The 21,616-nt window shown below is 49.1% G+C and overlaps 1 protein-coding gene across 6 annotated transcripts in view; it reads right to left on the bottom strand.

Moving 5' to 3' along the window:
- The window catches only part of LOC149358740 (uncharacterized), a 441,725-nt gene that overhangs the window by 190,979 nt on the left and 229,130 nt on the right, over positions 1–21,616 (bottom strand). For 5 of the 6 annotated variants that reach the window (XM_089570912.1, XM_089570917.1, XM_089570916.1 and 2 more), the window contains exon 3: positions 16,204–16,431. The exons of the other annotated variant lie outside the window; for it this stretch is intronic. In XM_089570912.1, the coding sequence (XP_089427038.1) occupies positions 16,204–16,431 (228 nt within the window). The remainder of the gene's footprint in view (positions 1–16,203; positions 16,432–21,616) is intronic. 6 annotated transcript variants of the gene reach the window in all.

Genomic DNA, 21,616 nt, shown 5'->3' with positions numbered 1-21,616 from the left:
GAATTTACCCCATTTTCTTTGGCGTAATGGCACATAAAAACACCCCAGCTTTTCCGCACAAAGAGCGTATACTATGGTCACAAACGCACGAGATCTGTCTTCGGGTGACAACACAGGACTCGGCGTTCCATTAAACACGTTGCATTTCTCTATTTCGCTTATGCAGTGAAGCTTTTTGTTTTCTGCGCATGCTTAGGCGCATGTACCATGCGCATCCCAGTTTTAAGAGGCAATGTTCAGGGGTGCCGTCCTACCTAATGACAGCGAATGCGGAGCACCCTGACGACTTAGACCGCAGGAGCAAAATTGTGAGCGAAGATGCAAAAAGAATCTGCTGCCGATATACAATTCCCCTGCCGAATATGATATGCACAGAATAAGGAGCAAGACGATAGATGAAATGAAACTGACTGAACAAAAGCATGCGCTGAAGAGAATATCCAAGCTGCCCGAGCTGCAAAGCACGCATTTACATTCCGACAGGACGCGGCACACGACCTTAATCGCACCACTGCCGCAAAAGTAATAGCGGAGCCATTAACGCCAGAATCGACCATTTCGTTCGATAATGAAGTCTTTCCTCCCGTGCCGTTTTCATTCCATTTACTTTTGTTACAATTATTTTCTTATCCCGAAAGCTCATAGACGATCGTGCACGCACATCTGCAATCTGCGCCCAAAATCATGCACGCGCGCCCACTTAACGCCGCTCACAATCGACGTCACAGCAGTCAAGGCCACCGCACGCAGGGGGCTGGATCTATGCGCTCGCGTGCTACAAACTACCGACCTCACAGATACACCACAGCTACTGCAGCTGCTGCTTCTACTACACCAGAACCACTACTGCTCGCCTTATCGGGAGTGTTGGTGGGGTCCCCAGTTCGCGCGTACAACGATCTGCAGACGAGATACAAAGCAGACGGACAACGGCGCTCCTGTTCACGCGCACTCACGATGAAACACGAGACCTCCTCCGCAGGTCGCCTACTCCTTCGCACCGGTTAATTTCATGCAGCACCACATTAGGCAACAACGTTCCAAAGGCGCGCCCAAACCTCCGCGAGATAAAGTAGTCCGACCGACTCGCCCGACTTTCAAGGACGATTTCAACTGCACCCCCTAAAAACAGCGGCGAACACCAAATGGGGAACGAGCTTAAAGCTGTCGAGCATATTTGCAAGTTCAAGAAAACTAACGACTCGAGAGATCAAGCAAAAAAAGAGAAAGGCTCAGGAATGTGCCGAGTGCCACGTTGTGGTTGACCAATGTCCGAGTGGGAGGGGTCACAATGCGGCTTCCGTAGCACTGCACAGAACTGGCGCATTGAGGGTGCTCCAGAAAGCCCGCAGCGCGGCACCTCGGCGCCACCCCAGACCTGATGTATCGGCGACGCGAGGCATTTAAAAACGGAGCGCGTGAACTGCGGGACCTTGGCGGTCGCCGGAGCCAAGGAAGTAAAACACGCCCTGCCACCGAAAGAAAGCCGGCCGGCCGGTCTCGGTCTCTCCTCTGTCTCTGCGCACTACCGCATTTACGCGCCCTTAACGGCACCGCGAAGCGACTCTGAAGGTGACCCTTACAAAGATTATAGACAGGCAATAGACTGCCCATAGACTTTTGTCTATAATGTCTATAAACTGTCTATGGTCAAATGCTAGAGAATATACTTAGAGCTATACAGGTCCTATAGACAGTCTATAGACAAGCTATGGATACATGGTCTACACTTTTAGTAGACTTTTGTCTATAGACAGATATGAATAGATATAGATTACAAATATGAATATGCTGTAGATTATAGACTATAGATATGAACATGGGCGTCCGGAAGGGGGGGGGGGGGGGGGGGCAAGGGGGTGCGGTTGCACCCCCCCCCCCCCCGCCTCCGCCTGGAATTACGGATATTATTTATGGACTAGTAGAAAACAACTACACAGCTTGATTAGCACGCTTAGGTGATATTAACTTATCGGATCTTGCTTACTGAGTTAAATTCTTTGTTGATTAATAAATTCTAATGTTTGTCCTCCAAGCCTACTAAATTGCTGCTTCTAACTTTTGTTTCATGTGCGCAGTTTAGACCACAAATAGTTCTTTTTTGGTGCTAACCTGCAGCCTCCCCCATACCCGGCCATCAGGTGCCTCCCCCCCCCCAATGGAAAAAGTTCTGAATAGACTATTTGTATTTGTCTATAGATGACTAGATAAAAAGAAACATCTATTGAGAGGCAATAGAGTCTATAACAAGTCTATAGACTATCTCTAGACCATTTTTATAATGGGACGACAAGCAGGATCCTGGGACGTCTTGATGTAAAAAAAAAACAAACAAAAATCCTCATATAAGCCTGCATGCAAAAAAAAAAAGCAAAAAACCACGAAAGCAAGTTCTTGGGCTGCGATTTGACTGCGCTCTTGAAAAACGTGTATATAACTCGAACGATGCAAGCGACGAAAAATTTCGCCTCGCGTTTGTGTCGCACGTTGGGCTTACCAAATACGACAAACGAAAAAAAAAAAAAAAGACAGAATAAAACGGTCATCTTCCTGGTCCCGAAAGTGGCGATGTTGAGTGAACGCAGTTTCAACGTTTCGAGAGCGTTCTGTCGTGGTCGCCGTCACTGGACCTGAATAACAATAAAAAAATTACTCCCGAATTTTTCCTCTATTTCAAAGTTCAACACGACAAACTTTCCTGAACTGATTGCCGTACCTTTATCGAATCCGGCGTAAAATAGCAAAGCGCCTTGAGTTTCTTATAGTCCTTACCTTTTATCTTCGAAGTGTGGCGAACGGAAAGACATGCGCGTTTATAATACTGAGTTTGCGAGTGATAGGAAGCTCATTTATGGGCTGACTTTTAGCCAGCCGCCAAATGTTCGAAAGCAATGGGCGTGCAGTAGTCGCACCCCGAAAGAACGCGCTCTTATCCCGAGCAAATTAAAAACGACCATCGCCAGACCTTGGAGGTGAAATCCCGGTACAGGGTGCGAGAGGGTGCAGGGATAACCGCAGTGGATGTAAAAATGCGGAGACCGGCGCGCAGGAGGGGGGCGAGGGGCACGGGGGCTTTCATCAAAACGCTAATGAGCCGTTAACGCCGAGGTCAGAGACGGAATCGCTGGCGTCCCTTGACAGACAGCAGAAAGAATCAGGTTGGGAGAAAAGAATCGAGGGCACGCGGTTCACCCAGCTCTCGTAAGATGACGCCACTGGCCGCGTAAGGGCACCAGTCGAGTTTCTGGCAGGTCGTAGATTGTGCATGCAACTAGAAATGCCGGCAATGGAGAAAATCTATATTAGATCGTGGGGCTAGAGAAGGGCAGTCTACAGGTAACGGTGGGCCAGGGATGATTAGAATTAGTGAGCCTTTTCTAGACGTCTCCACAAAGGAATTTCTAGCGAATGATACGTCTTCAAAACGTTTAGAATATCGGTAGTAGTTTACCTTTTGCGTAACCAGTTCTCGATTAACACAAAACACGAAAGAAGCACTGTCCTCGTTGAAAAGATAACGATGCAGACCTGAGTGAAAATATTAACAAGATCTAAGTTGGATTGTACCAGAGGTGAACAAAAAAAACAACGTATAATTACACAGTAGTAAGAATAACCATGGAGAGCGCTTGTCCCGTCTTTTTCCCGTCTGCCGTGCCTTGAGTTCTGTTTCACGCTTTGTACTCAGTAAATTATGGATCACACATAGGCACAAGAAGCCACCGTTTTAAACACAAGCGCAGAAAAAAAAAAGAAAAAATAAACAGCACGATGCAAGTGTCGGCTCTCTTCGTATGCAGGTTCCAAAACTCGCACTACGCAAGAAGAAACGTCGAAGAGCAAGCATCAGAACATGCGAAAGACAGTGCAGAAAACCTAGAAGCACAACAGTAGGATACAAGTCCAGAAAAAAAGCGGCTTTTAGCCGTCAAAGGAGCCTTCCTGTGAACCTGCTAGCGTGACAATGCAGGGATGGGGCATATCCTCTTTCATCTGCCACTCCCTGCATTGTCGCGCTAGCTGGTTGATGAGAATCGGCCGACGCCATTGGCTGGAAGTGGGTCTTTTTACGGGGAAAAGCCGCTTCGTTCTTGAGCTGTATCCGATTGTAGTGCGCATCCTGACCTGTCTCTGGCCCTCGAGTTACACCACAAACGTACCCAGGGCGTGAAATGACGCATAACTATTCGGCGAACGAATCCACTATACGACGAGAAACATCCGACATTCGACTGACGTAAATGAAGTCCCCTGAGGAGACTCTTAAAAGAAAAAAGGAGGCCCGAAAAGGGACGGGAAATGACAGGAACGGAAACTGGAGTAAGGCATGATGAACACCCGGCAGCAGGTCGATGTTGCATCAACACGACGGGCACAAGGAGCAGGCCGGAGAAGCGCTACCGTTGCCCATACGTCCCTCTCCTTTGTACGCACCAATCTACCAAGGAACGACGACTGCTTTGCCCCAACAAAGTTTTCTTAAGCACACTTGCAGCCGCGATCGTGCAACGTGCGACTACGCGCGCGCCAGATAAAATTCTTCGGTGCCGCCGCCGGCCGATACTTATCGGAGGCAGCAACAAAGAACGAGCGAGAGGCTTGATGGCGCACGTAGCCGAAGGACCCGCTTTCGCAGCGATCAAAGGCGGCAGCGGGAGTCGGAGCGTTCTTTTGTTTAGACAACCTCCCTCGCCGAGAAAATGGCCCGTTTATAGCGAATTGCGGGACTCCCCTGTGTAAATAAACGTCCGCTGCGCGCACCGTAAGAACAACGCGCTAAGTTTCTGCTCAACTGCGGCCCCAGCCAACGCGTGCCGAGCAAAGCGCCTTCGAAATGGGTCGGCACGGTCGAGGACGAGACTCGGCGTTGGGTGTACTCAGCGTCGGCTCCTAGCTCTCTTCGTCTCGTGATCTTTCCCCCTTGTGCAAGAATATAGCTGTGCAGACGCATGCGGCGTTTTGTAACTTTGCGTCATCCGACTCTCTTAACGTCCTTCCTTCGCTACCCGAGCTTGGACTCCGCGCACAAGGAAAACGGCGGCCCTGCAAGAGTTATTCCACCGTGTTTTCTTTCAGTGAGCAAGGAGTTTAAAGAAGGCTTCTAGCAGGAGGAACAATCTAAACAAATACGTAGCGATAGCTGTGGCAACCTTTGCATCACTGCATTGAATAAGCAACATGGTCATCGCTTACGCAGTATTTCACAATGCGCGCTAGCGCGACTGCTCGGGCTTTTGGGTGCTTGCTCGGTTTTCCTCTAGATGGCGCTACGGTCACTGTGCGCTGTTACCTTTAAGTGCGGCGGTCCCGGCGCGAAAACCTGCGAAGCTTCTCATTAGCAGCAGTCACTGTTTAAGCGAAATAAACAAACAACCCCGAAGAACACAGCAGCAAGGTTCACAATTGGCAACAAAATCTACACGAACGAAATAATTTGCACATCCACGAAAATTAAGCGCACAAGAACGCAAGATTGGTTTGGTTTATGGGGTTTAACGTCCCAAAGCGACTAAGGCTATGAGAGACGCCGTAGTGGAGGGCTCCGGAAATTTTGACCACCTGGGGTTCTTTAACGTGCACTGACATCGCACAGTACACGGGCCTCGAATTTCTCCTCCAAAGAAATTCAACCGCCGCGGCCGGGATCGAACCCGCGTCTTTCGGGACAGCAGCCGAGCACCATAGCCACTGAGCCACCGCGGCGGCTCAAGAACGCAAGAGGAAAACGGGAGAACAGGGGGGATTCGAAGCTAACTACAGCTGAACCCGCCTTCAACGAAGAGGAGAGGAGTTTGTGTAAGAAAAATGCTGCAGCTGAGCTAACTCGCCTGTAAAAATAAAGTGCTGCTGGTAGGGGCTCAGGGCCTAGTGCTTCTAATGAAGGGGTGTTCTTTGAATCTCGAGTCCATGGCTGCTTGACTACAGTGAACTAACCACACTAGCGCGTTAAACAACATATACGAGCAAACTCGTACGCCTCCAAGAAAAAAGATCATTCCGGTGGAAACTCGTACGTCTAATGTACCGTGTAATAATAACAAAAATGTGCTTACATGATCAGCGCCAGCGTGATGTGCCCTTGATGTCTGCTATTGCGTTTACTATCGGAATAACTTTCTCGTTGCATCTTCATTAAGCTGTCACGTCTCTTTCCGCCCCTTCCTTTAATCATCATGGAACACCCAAATCGCTATCACGACCCCCCCCCCCCCCCCCCCCCCCACACACACACACACACGCACACACACCAAACAAGCTCAGAAACCTCGTTTCTCAACCTGCAGATTGGGCTTCTCCGCACTACTCGAGTGCGCTGCGAGAAGCGGCTGCTCGCGGGGGGGGGTCAAAAAAAAAATAAAAGAAAACGCCCCGCGCAAAAGTGGGCGCCCTCGAAGTGAGCGGCAATCTATCGTCGCAGCTGTCTGGCCCCGGAACAAGTGCAGGAGCACCGCCGCCGCCCTGACCGGCCAAACACCGAGCGCGAGCCTACGTACCATGGAGCCGAACTTCGTTTCTCCGTCGATCTCGTTTCCTCGAGACCGATTCGGTGGCCCATCCAGGACGGGACATAAATCGATCGGGCGCACGCCGTCGTTCACCACCTGCACACTGCTTGCAGAACGATTCCGCGCTTTGTGCGCGCCTACACAGGCGGGCGAAGAAAAAATTCCTACACCGGCTGTCGTTAAACCAATTCTGGTTCACGGTGCGGACCCTCTTCAAGACGCTATTCCGCCTCGTGGGCATTTTCGTAACGGCGCTGTAATAGGTGAAGCACACCTAGTAAAAAAAATACTTAGAGTTATTCGGTGGTATATCAACGCTTTTAAATTCTACTTTCGAATCAACCGGTAGAGCGCTCGAGGCATTGCGTATTGGGGTACGACAGTAACAATCTCTCCTTTAGCTTCTGTGCTGCTTTGCTCGCTAGAGTATTTGATTACCAGGATAGGAAAACAATTTTGGCGGCTGTTCAGCTATCGCAAGAGGCTAACGTAACAGATGTGACAGCCGACTGAAAATTGGCCGCCAACAGAGAATACTGTATAAAGCGGTTGCGTTCACGTTCCACACATTGTTCTTGACCCAACCTAATGCGAATGCTGAGACACACGATGAACAGTTGTTAATAACCTCCGCGGATTTTACTGAGACGTTCACGGTACGCTTCCCGCACGTTTCTCACAGTTGTCTGATCTCTTGAACCATATTTCGCGGCCAGAGGAGGAGGGGGGGGGGGGGGGGGTGGGGGGGGGCATTTTGTTGTAGCGTAAATTAATTTTAAAATCGGGGCGATTTCTACGGGCAACCTGAGTGGTGTGACGCCAGGGTTCGCATTCGTCGACATTCGCTCTCCGTTTGCTGAAGAACAAAATATCTAGCTTGTTTTTGGCCATTCGAGACATATAATGACCGAAACTCATTTACACTCGCCAGTCAGCTAATCGACGCGCACAAAAGTTTTATGACATTATCCGTGGACGTCATACGTTGGTCTGTCGTGATGTCGTTGTTGGGCCAAAACTCAATTTCGGTTTCGGTCTCCTGGTTTTTGCTTTTATAAAATACTTCTACTTGGTACTTCGTATTCTACTTGGTAAGGAATGCGATGCGATTACCAAATCAAGATGTTCAAAAAAAAAAAAAAAAAACCCCGGAGCGAGCTTCTTGACGTGCGCGCAGAAACTGTGGCGTGGTTTCGAGCTGTGGTTTGGGACAGCGGCGAGGCGAGGGTGGCTTTAATGTGTGCGATGTCCGAGAGCGTGTGAGTGTTATTAGGCATTCCTCTCAGGGCTTGCAGCGCGAGTTACCGCGTCTGAGCTGGGTGTATATTCGAAACGACGTCTAGTTTCCTCGAACTGCCACCCACGGATGTCGCAGGCGGGGCTAAAACAGTAAGATAGCGCGAGCGGAGGTGGCGTTCCGAAGTCAGCGACTGAAAATGCCAGTGTGGACAAACGCTGTATGAGACAACGAAGAAAAAGTAAATAGAAAACGAGGCGATTAGAATAAGCTCTAACGCCTTATTATAGCGGGCAGCCGTTGTGGGTTATTACTGCGACTGAATTAAGTTTTGTTGTTGCTTTTTACACTAACTGAAAGCAGTAAAGACATTTCGTTCAGACGTTGTAATAGCAATAGCTCGTTCAAGTACTTTACTTTACTTCTAAGATTTGAAGAATGTCTTCTTTTTGAGGAATGTTCTTCAAAGTGAGGAAGTACTGCTTGTGGACTGCGCTCGGGTAAACGTCAGTGAGTAATTACTGCCTTATTGTAAAATGAACGCTCACACGTTCCAACTGTCGTAAGGTTTTCTTTTGTAAAGCATTACAACTGCCCCCAGCGACCACCGCTCTGAGCCGCCAAGAAGATGAAGCGCCACGGGCGCGTGAAGAGTGTTAGTCACGTGATCCGTTTACAACCCCGCCAACGACAATGCCAAACTGGCATACGAGCCATTGCCAGCTGAGCCGTAAAATACGGGGTTTGACGGGCTGCCAGCGAGTAAGGAACAGCGGAACCTTGCGTACTGTACAGTCAGGGGCAAATGTAACCGACCCCCCTCCTCCAAGTTCTGACCAGTGCCACACTGCTTGGAGGCGCCACCTGACAAACCACTTCTGGCGACAAAATGGACCAGCTGCGTTGGTCTCGACACCAGAAGTGTTTTGTCAGGTGGCGCCCCCACGCAGAGTGGCGCCCCCACGCAGAGTGGCGCCCCCACGCAGAGTGGCACGGGTTGGAACTTGAAGGGGGGGGGGGGGGGGGGGGGGGTCTGTTACTTTTGCCCCCGATTGTACATAGGAGGCAGCTTCCGAAAGAAGATGCTGTGCGAGCACAGGGTAAAGCGGAAAAAAAGCTTCACACGCAAGCTTAAAGTGTTCACTAGACGGATGAGAGCAATGAACGACAAAGCGGACGAACTCTCAGCAGCTGCAAGATACAGCGGCTTCAACCATGGCAATTTCCTGCCCCTGGGAAAAAAAAAAAACGGCAACGAAAACATTTCGTTGCCAGGCGGCGCGAGAGACGAAGCGCGCCTCAGAGAGGGACAGCCATACGAGCCGAACAAACGGGTCTATTTCAACAGTGAGCACTATATTAGCTCTCCCAGACAAGTCTTGTTTGAGCAGTACCCGTTGAGGTATATATTACCCCAGTGTGCACGGTTAGATTGTTTCGGAAAGCTTTTCAATCCCCTGTGAAGGTATAATGAGGCAGGAATGCTCCCGACATCCTAGTTCTAAAACGGACCACGAGTCCTCGCTTACCTGCACGCTCACTAATGAACGTTCTCAGGCGGCGCTCGGTACACTGACCCTTTAAGAACAAACCGACAACGTTATAGGCGGGCACGGCACATTGTTTCGACATATATGCACACTCATGCAAACGAGGAAACCGAGTTTCTCGCTCAAAGCAGAGACTTGCTTTGTGTGATATGCAAAACGAGGCGCGCTGGCTCAACCGTATAGTCTGCAGAGACTGGAAGCGGAGTGAGCTTCGAGGACGTATATGTAATGCATCCCCCCCCCCCCCCCCCCCCCTCCTTCCATTCCCGTGCTGAATAGACCTCAGAGATGCACGCGCCGATGCGTCTTCAGCAACGCTCGTTCACCGTGTACAGAGACTGCAACCCGGTCCCCCCCCCCCTTCATTATCTCCCTTGCGATCGCGCAGCTCGTTCGAGGGCGATCGATCACAAGCAGTGTTCGTCCGGTTTGCACGCGGGAGGTTAAACACTGCGTGCTAAGCCATGTGGTGCACTAGCTGCACACCACCGAACTGCGCGACGCTATTCGAGAAAAGAACGAAGATGACAACGAGAAAAGAAAGAGGAGAGAAAATGGCAACACTCATCCCACAGAGGCAACGACAACGTTCTTCTCGCTATGGCAGTGGGTGTGCACGAGTACTGCGCAAATACTTTGTGGAGCCCGCAAAACATGCATGGCTCAGAGCGATGTTCCACGCTACGACCAATTTTTCCTTCATGTAGATCCGGAAGTCCCAATTTCAGGCTCTTTTTTTTTTCGAAGCGGCCACTCGAAAACGCCGGCAATTTGGAAAAAGCGGGGCAATTTCGGCTTAAGATTCCCTCAAACTCCGCGAAAATTTTCTTTTCGACAAATTCATAGTCTCCAGAATTCCCCGGAGAAGGGAAAATTCTCCAAATGGAAAATAACTGAAGGACCGGAAAAACGGAAAACACTGTAACCTGAGGAATACTGCCAGGCTTCTGACCCTTTCTCCATGGGATGATGCAACAGAGCTCATACTCATAATTCCGACTTAATTTGTGCAACGACTGAAGAAGAAAAAAAGAACAGTCGAACTGAGAGCAGGAAGAGGAGGAGGAAGAAGAAGAAGAAGAGTCGAACTGAGGCGAAGAAAAAGAAGAAAAAAAGAACAATCGAACCGAGGCGAGGAAGAAGAGCGAACTATTTCTCAGAAGCTTCCTTTTGGAATCACCTATAGCGCGCAGGTGCGTTCGACTTTTCGGCAGTGGCCGGGAAAGTAAGAGGCGACGCATCAGCTTTAAGTAAAAGCCGCTATGCGCGTCAGGCTGTCTCGCAGTTCACGGAACAAGACTTCGTTCGAGCATTTGTTGACTTCACAAAACCATCTCATCACATAAGTCTCGACTTTGACGTTCTACGAGGAAAATTTGAATAAGAAAACATGCAAAGGGAGGCCACTTACATCTATTCTTAATTAATTTCCCTCAGACAAGAGGCTTGCAGGGCAAGTGGCGCGCCCAACAGAGCGTCTCGTACAAAACGTTTAATCTGGTTCCGCATAATTCTATCACCCAAGTTATTCCATCCTAAACCTACGCGGCATAAAACCACGCATAATTACCAACCCTCCAAGCACAGCCTGACACGACGTCAACTTCGCGCAATAAAATGAAGCTAAATCGATCAAAGTTTACTTAACTAAATTTGACATCGCATAATCTGAGCTCGCCTCCTACCTAATTCGATTCCTCTGCCCTTTCTTGATTCTCTCCCGCTTCCCACCTCGTACAACAGTCGTGCTTCACGCTCAGTTTAATTACTGCGCTCCTGCATACCAACGGCCCGTGTTCACCGAGCAAACACGGTGTACAAATGAGGATGTCGGGTTCGGGAGAGAGGGGGGGGGGGGGGGGGGGGGGTGTCGAACCCCACCGACAAGAAGCCTGTCGCTGTCGGCGTCATTCTTTCTCCTTTTCTAGTGCACTGCCCAAGCTAGCTTTTCTTTTTCATTCTTTTTTTTTTTTTTTCATTCGTCGCCCTTCTTTCCATAGCGCTCAGTCTTCCAGCATTAGGCGGGCTCACACAGGTCTTCATTCACACTCTCTCCGTGCCGCGGATCGATGGACCACCCAGAAGTGGGGCAGCCGACGTCACCGCCGGCCTTGACGAGCGCCGAAAAAACCTTTTGTTTCACTGAAACAAAAGAAACGAGGAAAAAATAGGGGGGGGGGGGGGTGCACACAGAGGCGCCAAACAAACTGGGCGCCGTGTAGACGGCGGGTGAAACGGGTCCGACTGATTGCGACGACGGAGACGACGAGACAAGCCTTCGAGACAACGAGCACTCGCAGCGGAAGTAGATCGAAAGATTGCAATAGGAGCACACAAAGGCGACGAACGAGAGTTCTTCATCGCGTGAAATTGTTCATTGTCGTGACTGACGCGGGATAAGGACACACACAGAGCACAATAAACGCTGGTATTACTTTTCCCCATTTTCCACACCCACTACCCCAGACTTACTCCATAATGGAGAGAGCTACAGGTGGTGCTGGGGTTATTCCCTTTGGGGAGTAACTGCGTTTCAAAACATTTAGTCCCCAAAAGGAGCAACCATTACTCCCTTAAAGACTAACTGCTAGTAGACGTGAGCCGCAGTTCGTCTTCCCGCGGAATAAACCACTCGCGGCGAGGACTGAACGTTCCACTTAGTCCCCTTTTACCACGCTTTTGTAGAGTATAGAGTGCTTGGATTAAATCCGATTCGACGGATCACAGACGAGCCCGAGCGGAGCAAGCCCCTTTTTTCACATGACTCTAGTATACTGGCCTACATCATGAACTTGGCCTCACCCTCCTCGTTGGAAAATTGAAATCCGCTGCGCACAAAACAAAGCACGAACACTTGCGCAATGACACTATGACCTACGTTAGAGGCCCAGTAGAAGCAGGTGTGTCGTCGGTTGCTATTGAATACTGACAAGTGTTGAATACTGACAGGTACTGAATGCTGACAAGCCCGACAGAAACACGCTCAAAGAAGATAAGCAAGTATAGGTCAACTACTAGAGATTCACAAAAGTAAGCGTCCGGAAATCTCGCTAACTTGCTCACGCAAGAGACGTTTCTAACAGCCATTACAAGCATAACGGCGGGAATCAAAAGCGAACTGCTCCCCCCGTCCTTAACGGCCTTCATATTCCTGCGCGATTCAATGGAGTGTTTTAATCTGCGAGCCATAATTGCCCATGGACTGCCACGGATGGCGTGTTCGCGCCTTAGGCGAGCCGACGGTCTATCGGAAATCAATGCAAACCTAGCTCAAAGAGTCTCTCTTTTGAACTTCTCTGCTGGGATTAAAAACGTCAAGATTACATCGGCAAACTATTGATCGTTCCGGAGAGGTATGGCAGGGCTGACTCCGAGGCCATACACCTACAGGTGCACTTCATTTTTTAGGAAATGAAATAAAAAAGAAGGGCATTGCACAGAAACGTTCGTGCAAAGGTGTAAAACAGAAGATGCAAGAAAACAAATTTAAACCGACAATGGGGAGCCAAAATTTTTTTTTAAATCTCAAGCCAAATTCGGCACACACCTTATAAATCCTAGACTGTGCAGCACAAGCTGACAAAAAACGCGCACAGCGACATCTACCCACTTCCCAAATTCCTTTCTTTTGAATGAAAGAGATAGAACGTTTGGTTGCAAAGGGGCAAAAAAATGACAGCATGTACCTCAGTATAGCTACGATCAATAAAATTAAGAAAAGAATGCACAAGAAAAAAAGAAAAGATACTGCATAAAAGAAATGGAAGCGACTAGAATGATTCCATTAAACTTTCACACACAGAACGAGGCGACACTACTAGGCGGAGACAGAGAATTACGCAGACGCTGAAGATGTTCTCACGCGCTAAATCCGAGAAAAATGATCCTGCATGGAGGAAGAAAGGAGCCGAAAAACGAAAAAAGTGCACCCGCCCACGAAACGCGCACTGCCTTTTTCCTTCTCTTTTTATTTCTCCTCTGGTAGCGACAGAGAAGCCAGTCAGGCAATATTCCGAACCCTGGCGTGCATATTCGGGAATCCGGCCCGAAGCTTGGAAGGATGCTATGGAACATAAAAAGGGAAAACAACGCAAACAAAACATCTGCAAACCACGCTACAGCTGGAATTTCTGCGATCGAATCACACGTTCTTTCGGTATCGTACATATTTCTGCCACTTATATTTCACACTACGCATATCCTTCTGAAGCCTACTTCAGCATCAAAGATCTATCTCTTTGTTATCCATGCACACCGTTACAGTGGAGCGCATTTTGACATTTCCCGCGACTTTTCCGGGATGCCATTAATGCCCAGGGTCGCACATCACAACTGAACGGAAGCTTTCCGAGTTGCAAAAGTGCTGCTATTCCCTGTTGTCTTATCCGTGACAAATATGCGATTATGAAAAAAGAAAACGAAATCGAAAAAAAAAAAAAACCATCGAAGCAGTAAGCGGTATACGTATAGTGGCTCTGTTCGTGTGAAAAGCGACCGTATAGCGACGGCTGCACCGACGCGCCTTGGAGGCCACCGAGTTCCGACCGCACAAACAGCAGAAAGCGCAAGGCTACGTAATTCCACACACCAGCGGCACGGCGCACGCACAGAAAGCTCAGCGAATCTGCGACGCTATGAAATTATAACGGTGTAATTGAGCAGCAGGACGCTAATTTATAAGGAAAATCGCTCTTTCACCTTCTCTACTTCCACGCTCACGTACGTGCTGGCCGCGAGGCCCGCGAACTTCTCGAGCGAGCCCGCCTATTTGCGTGACAACAACGGTCCTCAGACTGCGGCTGCATTATGCTCGGATAAATGCGCCCAGCTGCCCGCCGAGCAAACGCGGCCTAATTGTTCACGCACGGCTGCGCCTGAGATTACGGTCGCTTGCAGACGGTTCACTCAAGTTTGTCTTCTTTATTTTGTTTGTTTGTGTGGTTCACAGAGAGGACTCAAATCGACCCCAGTGAAAGCGTTCCGACGAGCACGAATGAAAACAAACTTTGAGATCAGCGCGGCGACCCGCATTGAAACAATGAGAAAGCAAAACGTACACATACCATATCGACGTCCATGGCTGTTTTGACGCCCATGTACCATATCGACGTCCATGTGTATTTTTTTTTGCGTTTTTTGCATTTAATTGATTACCTCATTACACCTCACCAACCAAACTTTTCCCGGGGAAACATTTTATCACGCACTAACTGTCACAACCACATTTTCACATATTTATCGTCAGAGAACGACGTAATCATGCGGATAAAATTTGCCGACGCTTTTTGCTGACGCGACAGTTCCGTATAACGATCTCGCATTAATAATAGGCGCTACTAAAGGAGAAGAAATGACAATTCACGGTGCAACTCTTTTCGTTCGAGACATACGAATAGACCACTAACGCGTTGAAAAAAAAAAAAACGCTGAAGCTCCATACCCCGACACATTTGAGGTCTGCCCGTACAACGAGGAATACGCACCGGTCAGGCGGCACATAAGAAAAGCGACGAAAAGAGGTGTCCTCGCAGAGCGGAAGTTCGTCAAATAGCATCGGTGCCACTGTAAGCAGAGTTCACGGCACGGCATAAAAAAAAACAAAAAAACGTCGCGCTATTTCTGCGCGGGGTTTTTTGTCGAGTGCACGCGTTGGCTGTTTTTCAAGGAACAAAAACGCTGCCTGCTCTACGCAAACGTGACCGAAGGTCGTTCCAAGTCTATTTTATACGCTTGCCAACGTGAGTATATACCAGTGAGCAGCGGCGACTCCACTGCTTCCTCGCAAATTATCCGCAACGGTCCCCGTAGAGCACTAACCCTAATTTTTCTCGTCGCCGCCGTGGTAGGGAAGCGAAGTGGCCGCATTGTCCGACAACTTAATTTCTCCTCAGCGGACGTTCAAAGAGCCAGCAACTGAAATAATTGCCGCAGACTGCTTCCCGCCGTGAGTCTGGAACGAGGGCGGACGGTCTATATTGTTCGTTTTTATTTTTAGTTTGTTATTTCAGGCGCCACCACGGTGCCCGGTGCCCCATTCACACGCCCGCTAATGGCATCTCTCGCTAGCCTGACTAGCAAAGACATAAGGTTATAGTTCTAGTTATATTGGGGTTTATGGCGCAAAAGCAACAAAGGCTATGATGCACCAAACGCAGGGTTAATAAGCGAGGGAAAAAAACGCGTGCAAAGACCGGCGCTATCATGGCATACCTCTGTGTGCACCTAAGGTGCATTCAGAATTACCCAAGGGTTTCTGAAAAACGATTCGGCACAATCATTCGACTCTCTGTGCTAAGTGGACAGAGGTTTCGGCGAAGGCAGAAATGTACAATCACAGTGGCAAACACGCAATCACTTATAAATCAGTGACTCAGATGGGGAAATTGCCGACAGGCGACTGTAAAGCTAATCCTGCCTGCACATTTACACCATCACCACCACCAAAAGGAAATAAAATTGAAACATTGGCAAGCCGTTCCTGCCTAGCATGTCTTTTTGTATACTCTTATCCGGTCAGTCATCCACTTAGTAGACGGTCACGGTGACGGAGCTCCTCTTCGCTAAAAACCACGATAGAAAGTACGCGAATATTCAGTGCAGTTTGACAGGCGAAACAGCGAGCGTAGACGCAGGAGGGTGACGCGAACACAATGCAGTTGTCCGCGTCGTGTTTCCGTGCCTTCGTTCACGCGTCCGGCCCTCAAACTTCACATGCGCTCGTGTCATGCCCTGTTCGTTCGCGCGTCCAGCTGTCAAAACTTGACTGCGCCGCCATCCTCTGTTCTGATCACTTGTCAAGCAGTCACAAGATCGCTTGTCAAGCCATAACAAGTTCCTCACGGAACAGCCCAGCTGCTTACGAGAGAGAGAGAGGGCGTGCAGGTAAAAGACGTTTGAGAGAGGCACTCACATCTGCTTGTGGCAGACGACGCATAGCCACTGGTCTGAACCCTCGGGTGCGCCCGGCTCCAGGAGCCGGCAATCGCGGCACACCTTCTTGCGGCACGACGGGCAGGGAGAACCCCGGTTCAGGATGCGCCCCAGCGCCGACAGGCAACGGGCACAACTGCGCGCCGGGTCCAGGCCCGGCCGCAGGGCCCCCCTCTTGCGCAGACGCTGCAGCTCGGCCTTCAGGTGCCTGAAACGGGACGACACAGTGACGTCATAAGTACAAGGGGCATCGTGTTTTGCGCAACTCAGCCATCAACCACGTACAGCGCATACGCAGAAAGCTCAGAGGGGCAAGTGATTGTAGCGACGCATGATGCGCCAAAAGCTACGCCGTATTTCACTACAGTAGGTTACAATTTAAAAACACACACACACACACACACAAAAAACTGCAGTTGCTATCACCGGGCCGCGGTCCGCGGCGTCTCGTATGACACCGCTAACCAATCGCAACAGTACACGAAACCAGCTTTTTAACGTTTGATTATATCAAACAATCCATGTATCAAAATTCTAGAGCTCACAATTTTTTTTTTTCTTGTGATAAACTTCTTGTTTAGGTAACAAGAAACGTTTAAGCAGCGGACTACTTTTTCGTCGTGGAGGAAATCTGTGCGCGGAGGCTGAATGTGGGCGGCAGACTTAAGTTGTATCCGACTATAATCCCAGAATCTTGAAATAAAACCCTCTGCCGCTTCGAGTAGTAGGTCAGTTCGGCCTCGCCCCACAATGAGTTGACCATCCTGGTTAACACATAGAGCGACTACCCTAGACAGGTGGCGGGACAAGCTTTTGTACAACTGCGAAACATCTATGTAAGCAGGATGTAATGATTGAAACAGCGCAAGGCCCAAGGCCTAAGCGAACAGAGGAAGGGAAGAAGCGGAACTAACAACTGATATTCATTTGGCGCGCTGTGCGTATAAATACATTTAGGCATGGAAATAGGCAACACCGCAAAGAGCACATTGATGCACCCGGATCCCTGCAAGACAACACAAGCTAAGATATGCAATTGAGGAAACGAAATTCTTTTTGTGATAAAGATACCGAGGTTACGAGACTCTTGGTTGTCTACATTGTTATGGTGCTGCTTGAGCCTATCATTTAAGCAATGTCTTGTCTGGCCGATATAAAACCTCTTACAAGAGAAAGGAATGGAATACACAACATTTTTCTGACACCTCACAAATTCGCACTGATGATTTTTCGGGCAATCGGGGATAGTTTTTCCTGGTTTGTTCACACGCATGCACAAGCTTAAATAACTTGACGGGGGCCGAAAAAACAACATCCATCCGACACTTTTTCCAACACTATTCAAATTATGCGATATCTTGTGGGTATAAGGAATGACTGCTATTCTCTTTCTTGTTTGAAGACAATGTTCTTGTAGATGGACTAAATTCTTCTTGTGGACTAAATTCTCCCTGCATTGTCACGCTAGCAGGTTCAAGAGAATCGGCCGACGCCACTGGCGTGAATGAGGGTCCTTTGACGGAGAAAAGCCGCTTCGTTCTCGAGTTCACCCGGCTATATACTAAACATTTCGACCGCCATCAGCCTACGTCAGCCTCCACCCACATGTCGCTGAAGTTCGCATCACCGCTAGGGAACCGTATGGCGAACTTTTCCTCCTTCTAAATTGGATAGTAGCATGCCAGCGGGGACAATACGAGGGACAGATGCCGGACACATTGTAGTTATACAGCCGCGTTTCTTTTTTGCAGCCCGCCTCTGTGAAAGAGTCCATTTTCCCGCAAGGCCGCCTCCCTTGGGGAGTGCTACGACGATTGAACGCGACAGGAACGTCGTTCGTCGGTCGACCGGTGTGCACAGCTAGGCCTCCAGACAGCAGCGCGCGACGGTACAACGCGAGAGCACCGCGGAGGCCGTCTCCCGCAGCGCGCACAGACCGACAAGGACAGCAAGGCCCCAGAGATGTCGGCGGTCGATAAGAACAACTCCCGCACACAACTGGTTCACACGCGGCGCCGCTAACACGCTGCTCACGGTGCCCACTGACAAGGGCCGGTCGAGCCGACGCCGACGCGAAAGCGCTGCAGCGACGACGACACGGTTGTCGACATCCAATCTGAACGAGGTGCTAACCCTGAGGAGGCGTCGAGGTCTCACTCTGTTATGCTTCGGTTGTCGGTAACCCAGTTTTGCTGTTCATGTTTTTAGAAATTTCCCCCTATTTACCTGGTTAAGCTAAATGCGACTTAGGTGCGCTAGCACGTCTGCCCTTGTTTACCTTTGTTTATCTGAAAGAAACTTTTGATAAGCTTGAAAATTCGAGCTGCACCCAAGTGTTCCTGCAGTCGTTCCTCGGGCCGCCTGAGCTGCTCGGTGCGATCGCAGCCCCCTCTGAAGTATAGTGAAGTAATTACAGTTCACTATACTTTGAACCCACTTGTACACGCCCCTCGACTGCACATCCCTCAGGCGACTTCATCATTCGCCTCTTCTTTCTATAGTTCATCTGTTTCCGCACCACGTTTAGCAAGCCTGGTTATACTGTCTTCGCAGCTCTGCTTCGGATCGGTGGGCTGGCGTTGGCTCTCTTCGTTTGTGTTGCTGTTCAGCTCGCTGTACACATCATTCGGCTTCGCCATCTGTCGAAGGATCGGCTTCATCCACGATTCACATTTTTACTGCACTGCACGTTCCTCCAGCGACTTTATCCTCCGCCTCTTCTTTCTTGCATCTGCATGCACACGCAACTGCACTCCTTCGTCGCACCCTCTCTCCAATCGGCTGCAGCTAGCGCGACGCCCTCCTCCCTTTAGCTGCAGCTGGCGCAACACCCTCCTCCCTTTAGCTGCAGCTGGCGCGACGCCCTCCTTCCTTTAGCTGCAGCTGGCGCGACGCCCTCCTCCCTTTAGCTGCAGCTGGCGCGACGCTCCTCCGAGCTTACCCGAGTTACTCCGAGGCTGCAACGTGAGGAGTGCCGGCTTTTTCGCTAGTGACTCATCTAGTGCTAGCGCAGAAAAATGCCCATTAAATAAATGACTATCGCACAGGAGACAATGTGCGGTGGCATCATATATATCGATTGCAAACGTTTCGTTGTAACCAGAAATACCATGCAAGTCATCCACTTCTTTTTTTCTCAGTTTCTGGTCCACTTGTTGTCAGCTTTTTCGGTCAAATTAGACGTTTTTATTACGTAAGTCCTGCTTCGTACTTATTTTAACTTAAAAGAAGTGTGCATGCAAGTGAAAATTTTATTACGGCTAAGGCTTGCATAAACTATCCAAAAAATCCGCGCAGAAATGACGAAAAGCATCTGAAAGGGGCACTTCGCTATCCTAGCTCGACCGTGCGCCCCAAGTTTAACGTGCGCCTAATCAAATTCGCTTCGTTTCCTTCCCTCTCTTCCCGTTGTATGGTTGAGACTTAGTTACCCGTGGCATGGCCGATGCAAGGGCAGCTCCCCACGATCCAATTTAAACGAGATGACAGGCAGATCGCGTTACCCATTTCTTGGAAATCGACAGAAAGCCGCGAATATGCTGTTACGCGCTCAACACAAGAACGACAACATACCATGTCTGCCGTTCATAGTTTGCCCCTTCCCTCTCTCTTCCTCCACTGCCCAGTTGCAACACGTGAAGCAACAAAGACCGCGGTTCCTCGGGGTACGGATGGAGCTTCTTTCGTAGGAGTTAATGGGAAAGGTAAGCAGGCGCGCGCCCTCTGACGGCTATAAACGGCAAAACATGCGGGACCGCGGAGAAGGGACACGTCGCAACATCGACACGGCGCTAACAGAGCAAATAGTACGGTGTAGCCCGATCGCGAGGTTGCCAGATCGATACGAGAGCAGACGAACTGGGGACGTTGCTATAAGCAGAAAGGGGGAAGAAAAGTGATAATGAAATGAATATGAAACAAGGATGTGGTCAAGTTGCAAGACCAGGCACACACAAGAAGCAAAAGCGGGGATCAGAGCCACAGCCAGTTCAATGACAATGCTAGTCAGCTCTATAAAGAAACATACTACACCAGGAGAAAACATCAATAAGGAAAGTATTTCAGCCAAAAAAGAGAAGACAGATGGGGAGAAGAAGTTCGGGTGGTCACATAATGTCATAACGCTCTTTATCCACCAATGCAATGACGCACTAAAAAAAGCCGCACGGAGTGAAACGGAAATGAACTATGCTCGCAAGCCAAGCCCTGTTCCCCGTCACATACTGATTTTAAAATAAAAGCGTATTTTTTGCGGAGAAGATCCCTCGCAGAATTTCGATGATGCGATTTGCTAATAGCGAGACACGCATCATTTATCGTAATAGTAATAGTAACACATTCGCCTTAAACATAAAGAAACTATGAAAATTAATTTGCGCAGCCGCGTATTACGGTCGGCTAGGCTTTATAAGACGATTACATGCAGTTTCGTGTAAATATTAGGAACGTTAACAACGCTAGCGAACGAAATGCGAAGGAAAACTGCAACGCAGAAGTTGGACAAGACACGAAAACGCGTGCGCAGACAGACAAAGAGTAGGACGTTTCGGTCTGTGCATATTTTCCCTAGCGTTATGCATTCACTCAGCCAAGGGCAGCTAGCCCAGCCTGTCACTCTTTTCACAAACGTATTTCCCGGGAATTGCAAAAGCGCTTGCAAAGCATGTAGCTGCAGACCATAGCATACTAAGGAAGATTGGATCCGATGGTGTAGTGAGTCGCTCGAAAATGGCACTAATACTTCTCCGTATATCCTCCGCCCGCGAACATAAATGGTAAAGATGGTTTTTCATTGCACCAATAGATAGATTTACTTCTTTTTCAACATACACAGAAAGCTGGTCGCATTCTAGCTCGCCCCGGGAAACAGAAAACACTCGTGTTACAGAAACCATGGGCAAGAAAATTCAAACTTGGGCTAAATGCTACATGATCGAGCTGTATACGGAGCGCGTTTCGACTATATATATAGTAGACAATCGTAAAGAGTATTTTAAGATTCTCAGCTACTAACAGAAATAAAAACATAATACGAACAAATCTGAGGCAGATACCGCGTTTACAATAAAAAAGGGATAAAGATATACTCTTGCAGGCAGAAAAAAAAAGTGGTAGGTTTTTAGAGCAGTTAAGCTTAGTAGGCGTGCGAAAGCACGTGATTAGCCTGCTTGGCTCATGGTTTTGTTTTGCTGGGCCGTCGGCACGACTGGTGATGATACCAGACTAAGGCTAAGCTCTGACCGAGGTTAAGCTGGCCTGATTTGTTCATGCCGCAGATGGAAGTCGATGAAGACGACGATGCGCTTTCTTGTGGTGGCCGGCGAAGTTGATTTGTTTGCAACGCCTCGGGTTCGAAACCCAGTCGTGCAAATATCGATTTTATTTCTGCACTC

Source organism: Amblyomma mixtum, chromosome 2 (genome assembly GCF_055824585.1).
Source record: "Amblyomma mixtum isolate Tamu chromosome 2, ASM5582458v1, whole genome shotgun sequence".
Taxonomy (NCBI): domain Eukaryota; kingdom Metazoa; phylum Arthropoda; class Arachnida; order Ixodida; family Ixodidae; genus Amblyomma; species Amblyomma mixtum.
Note: the sequence above shows the minus strand (reverse complement) of the source record. Positions and strands in the feature narration are given on the sequence as shown.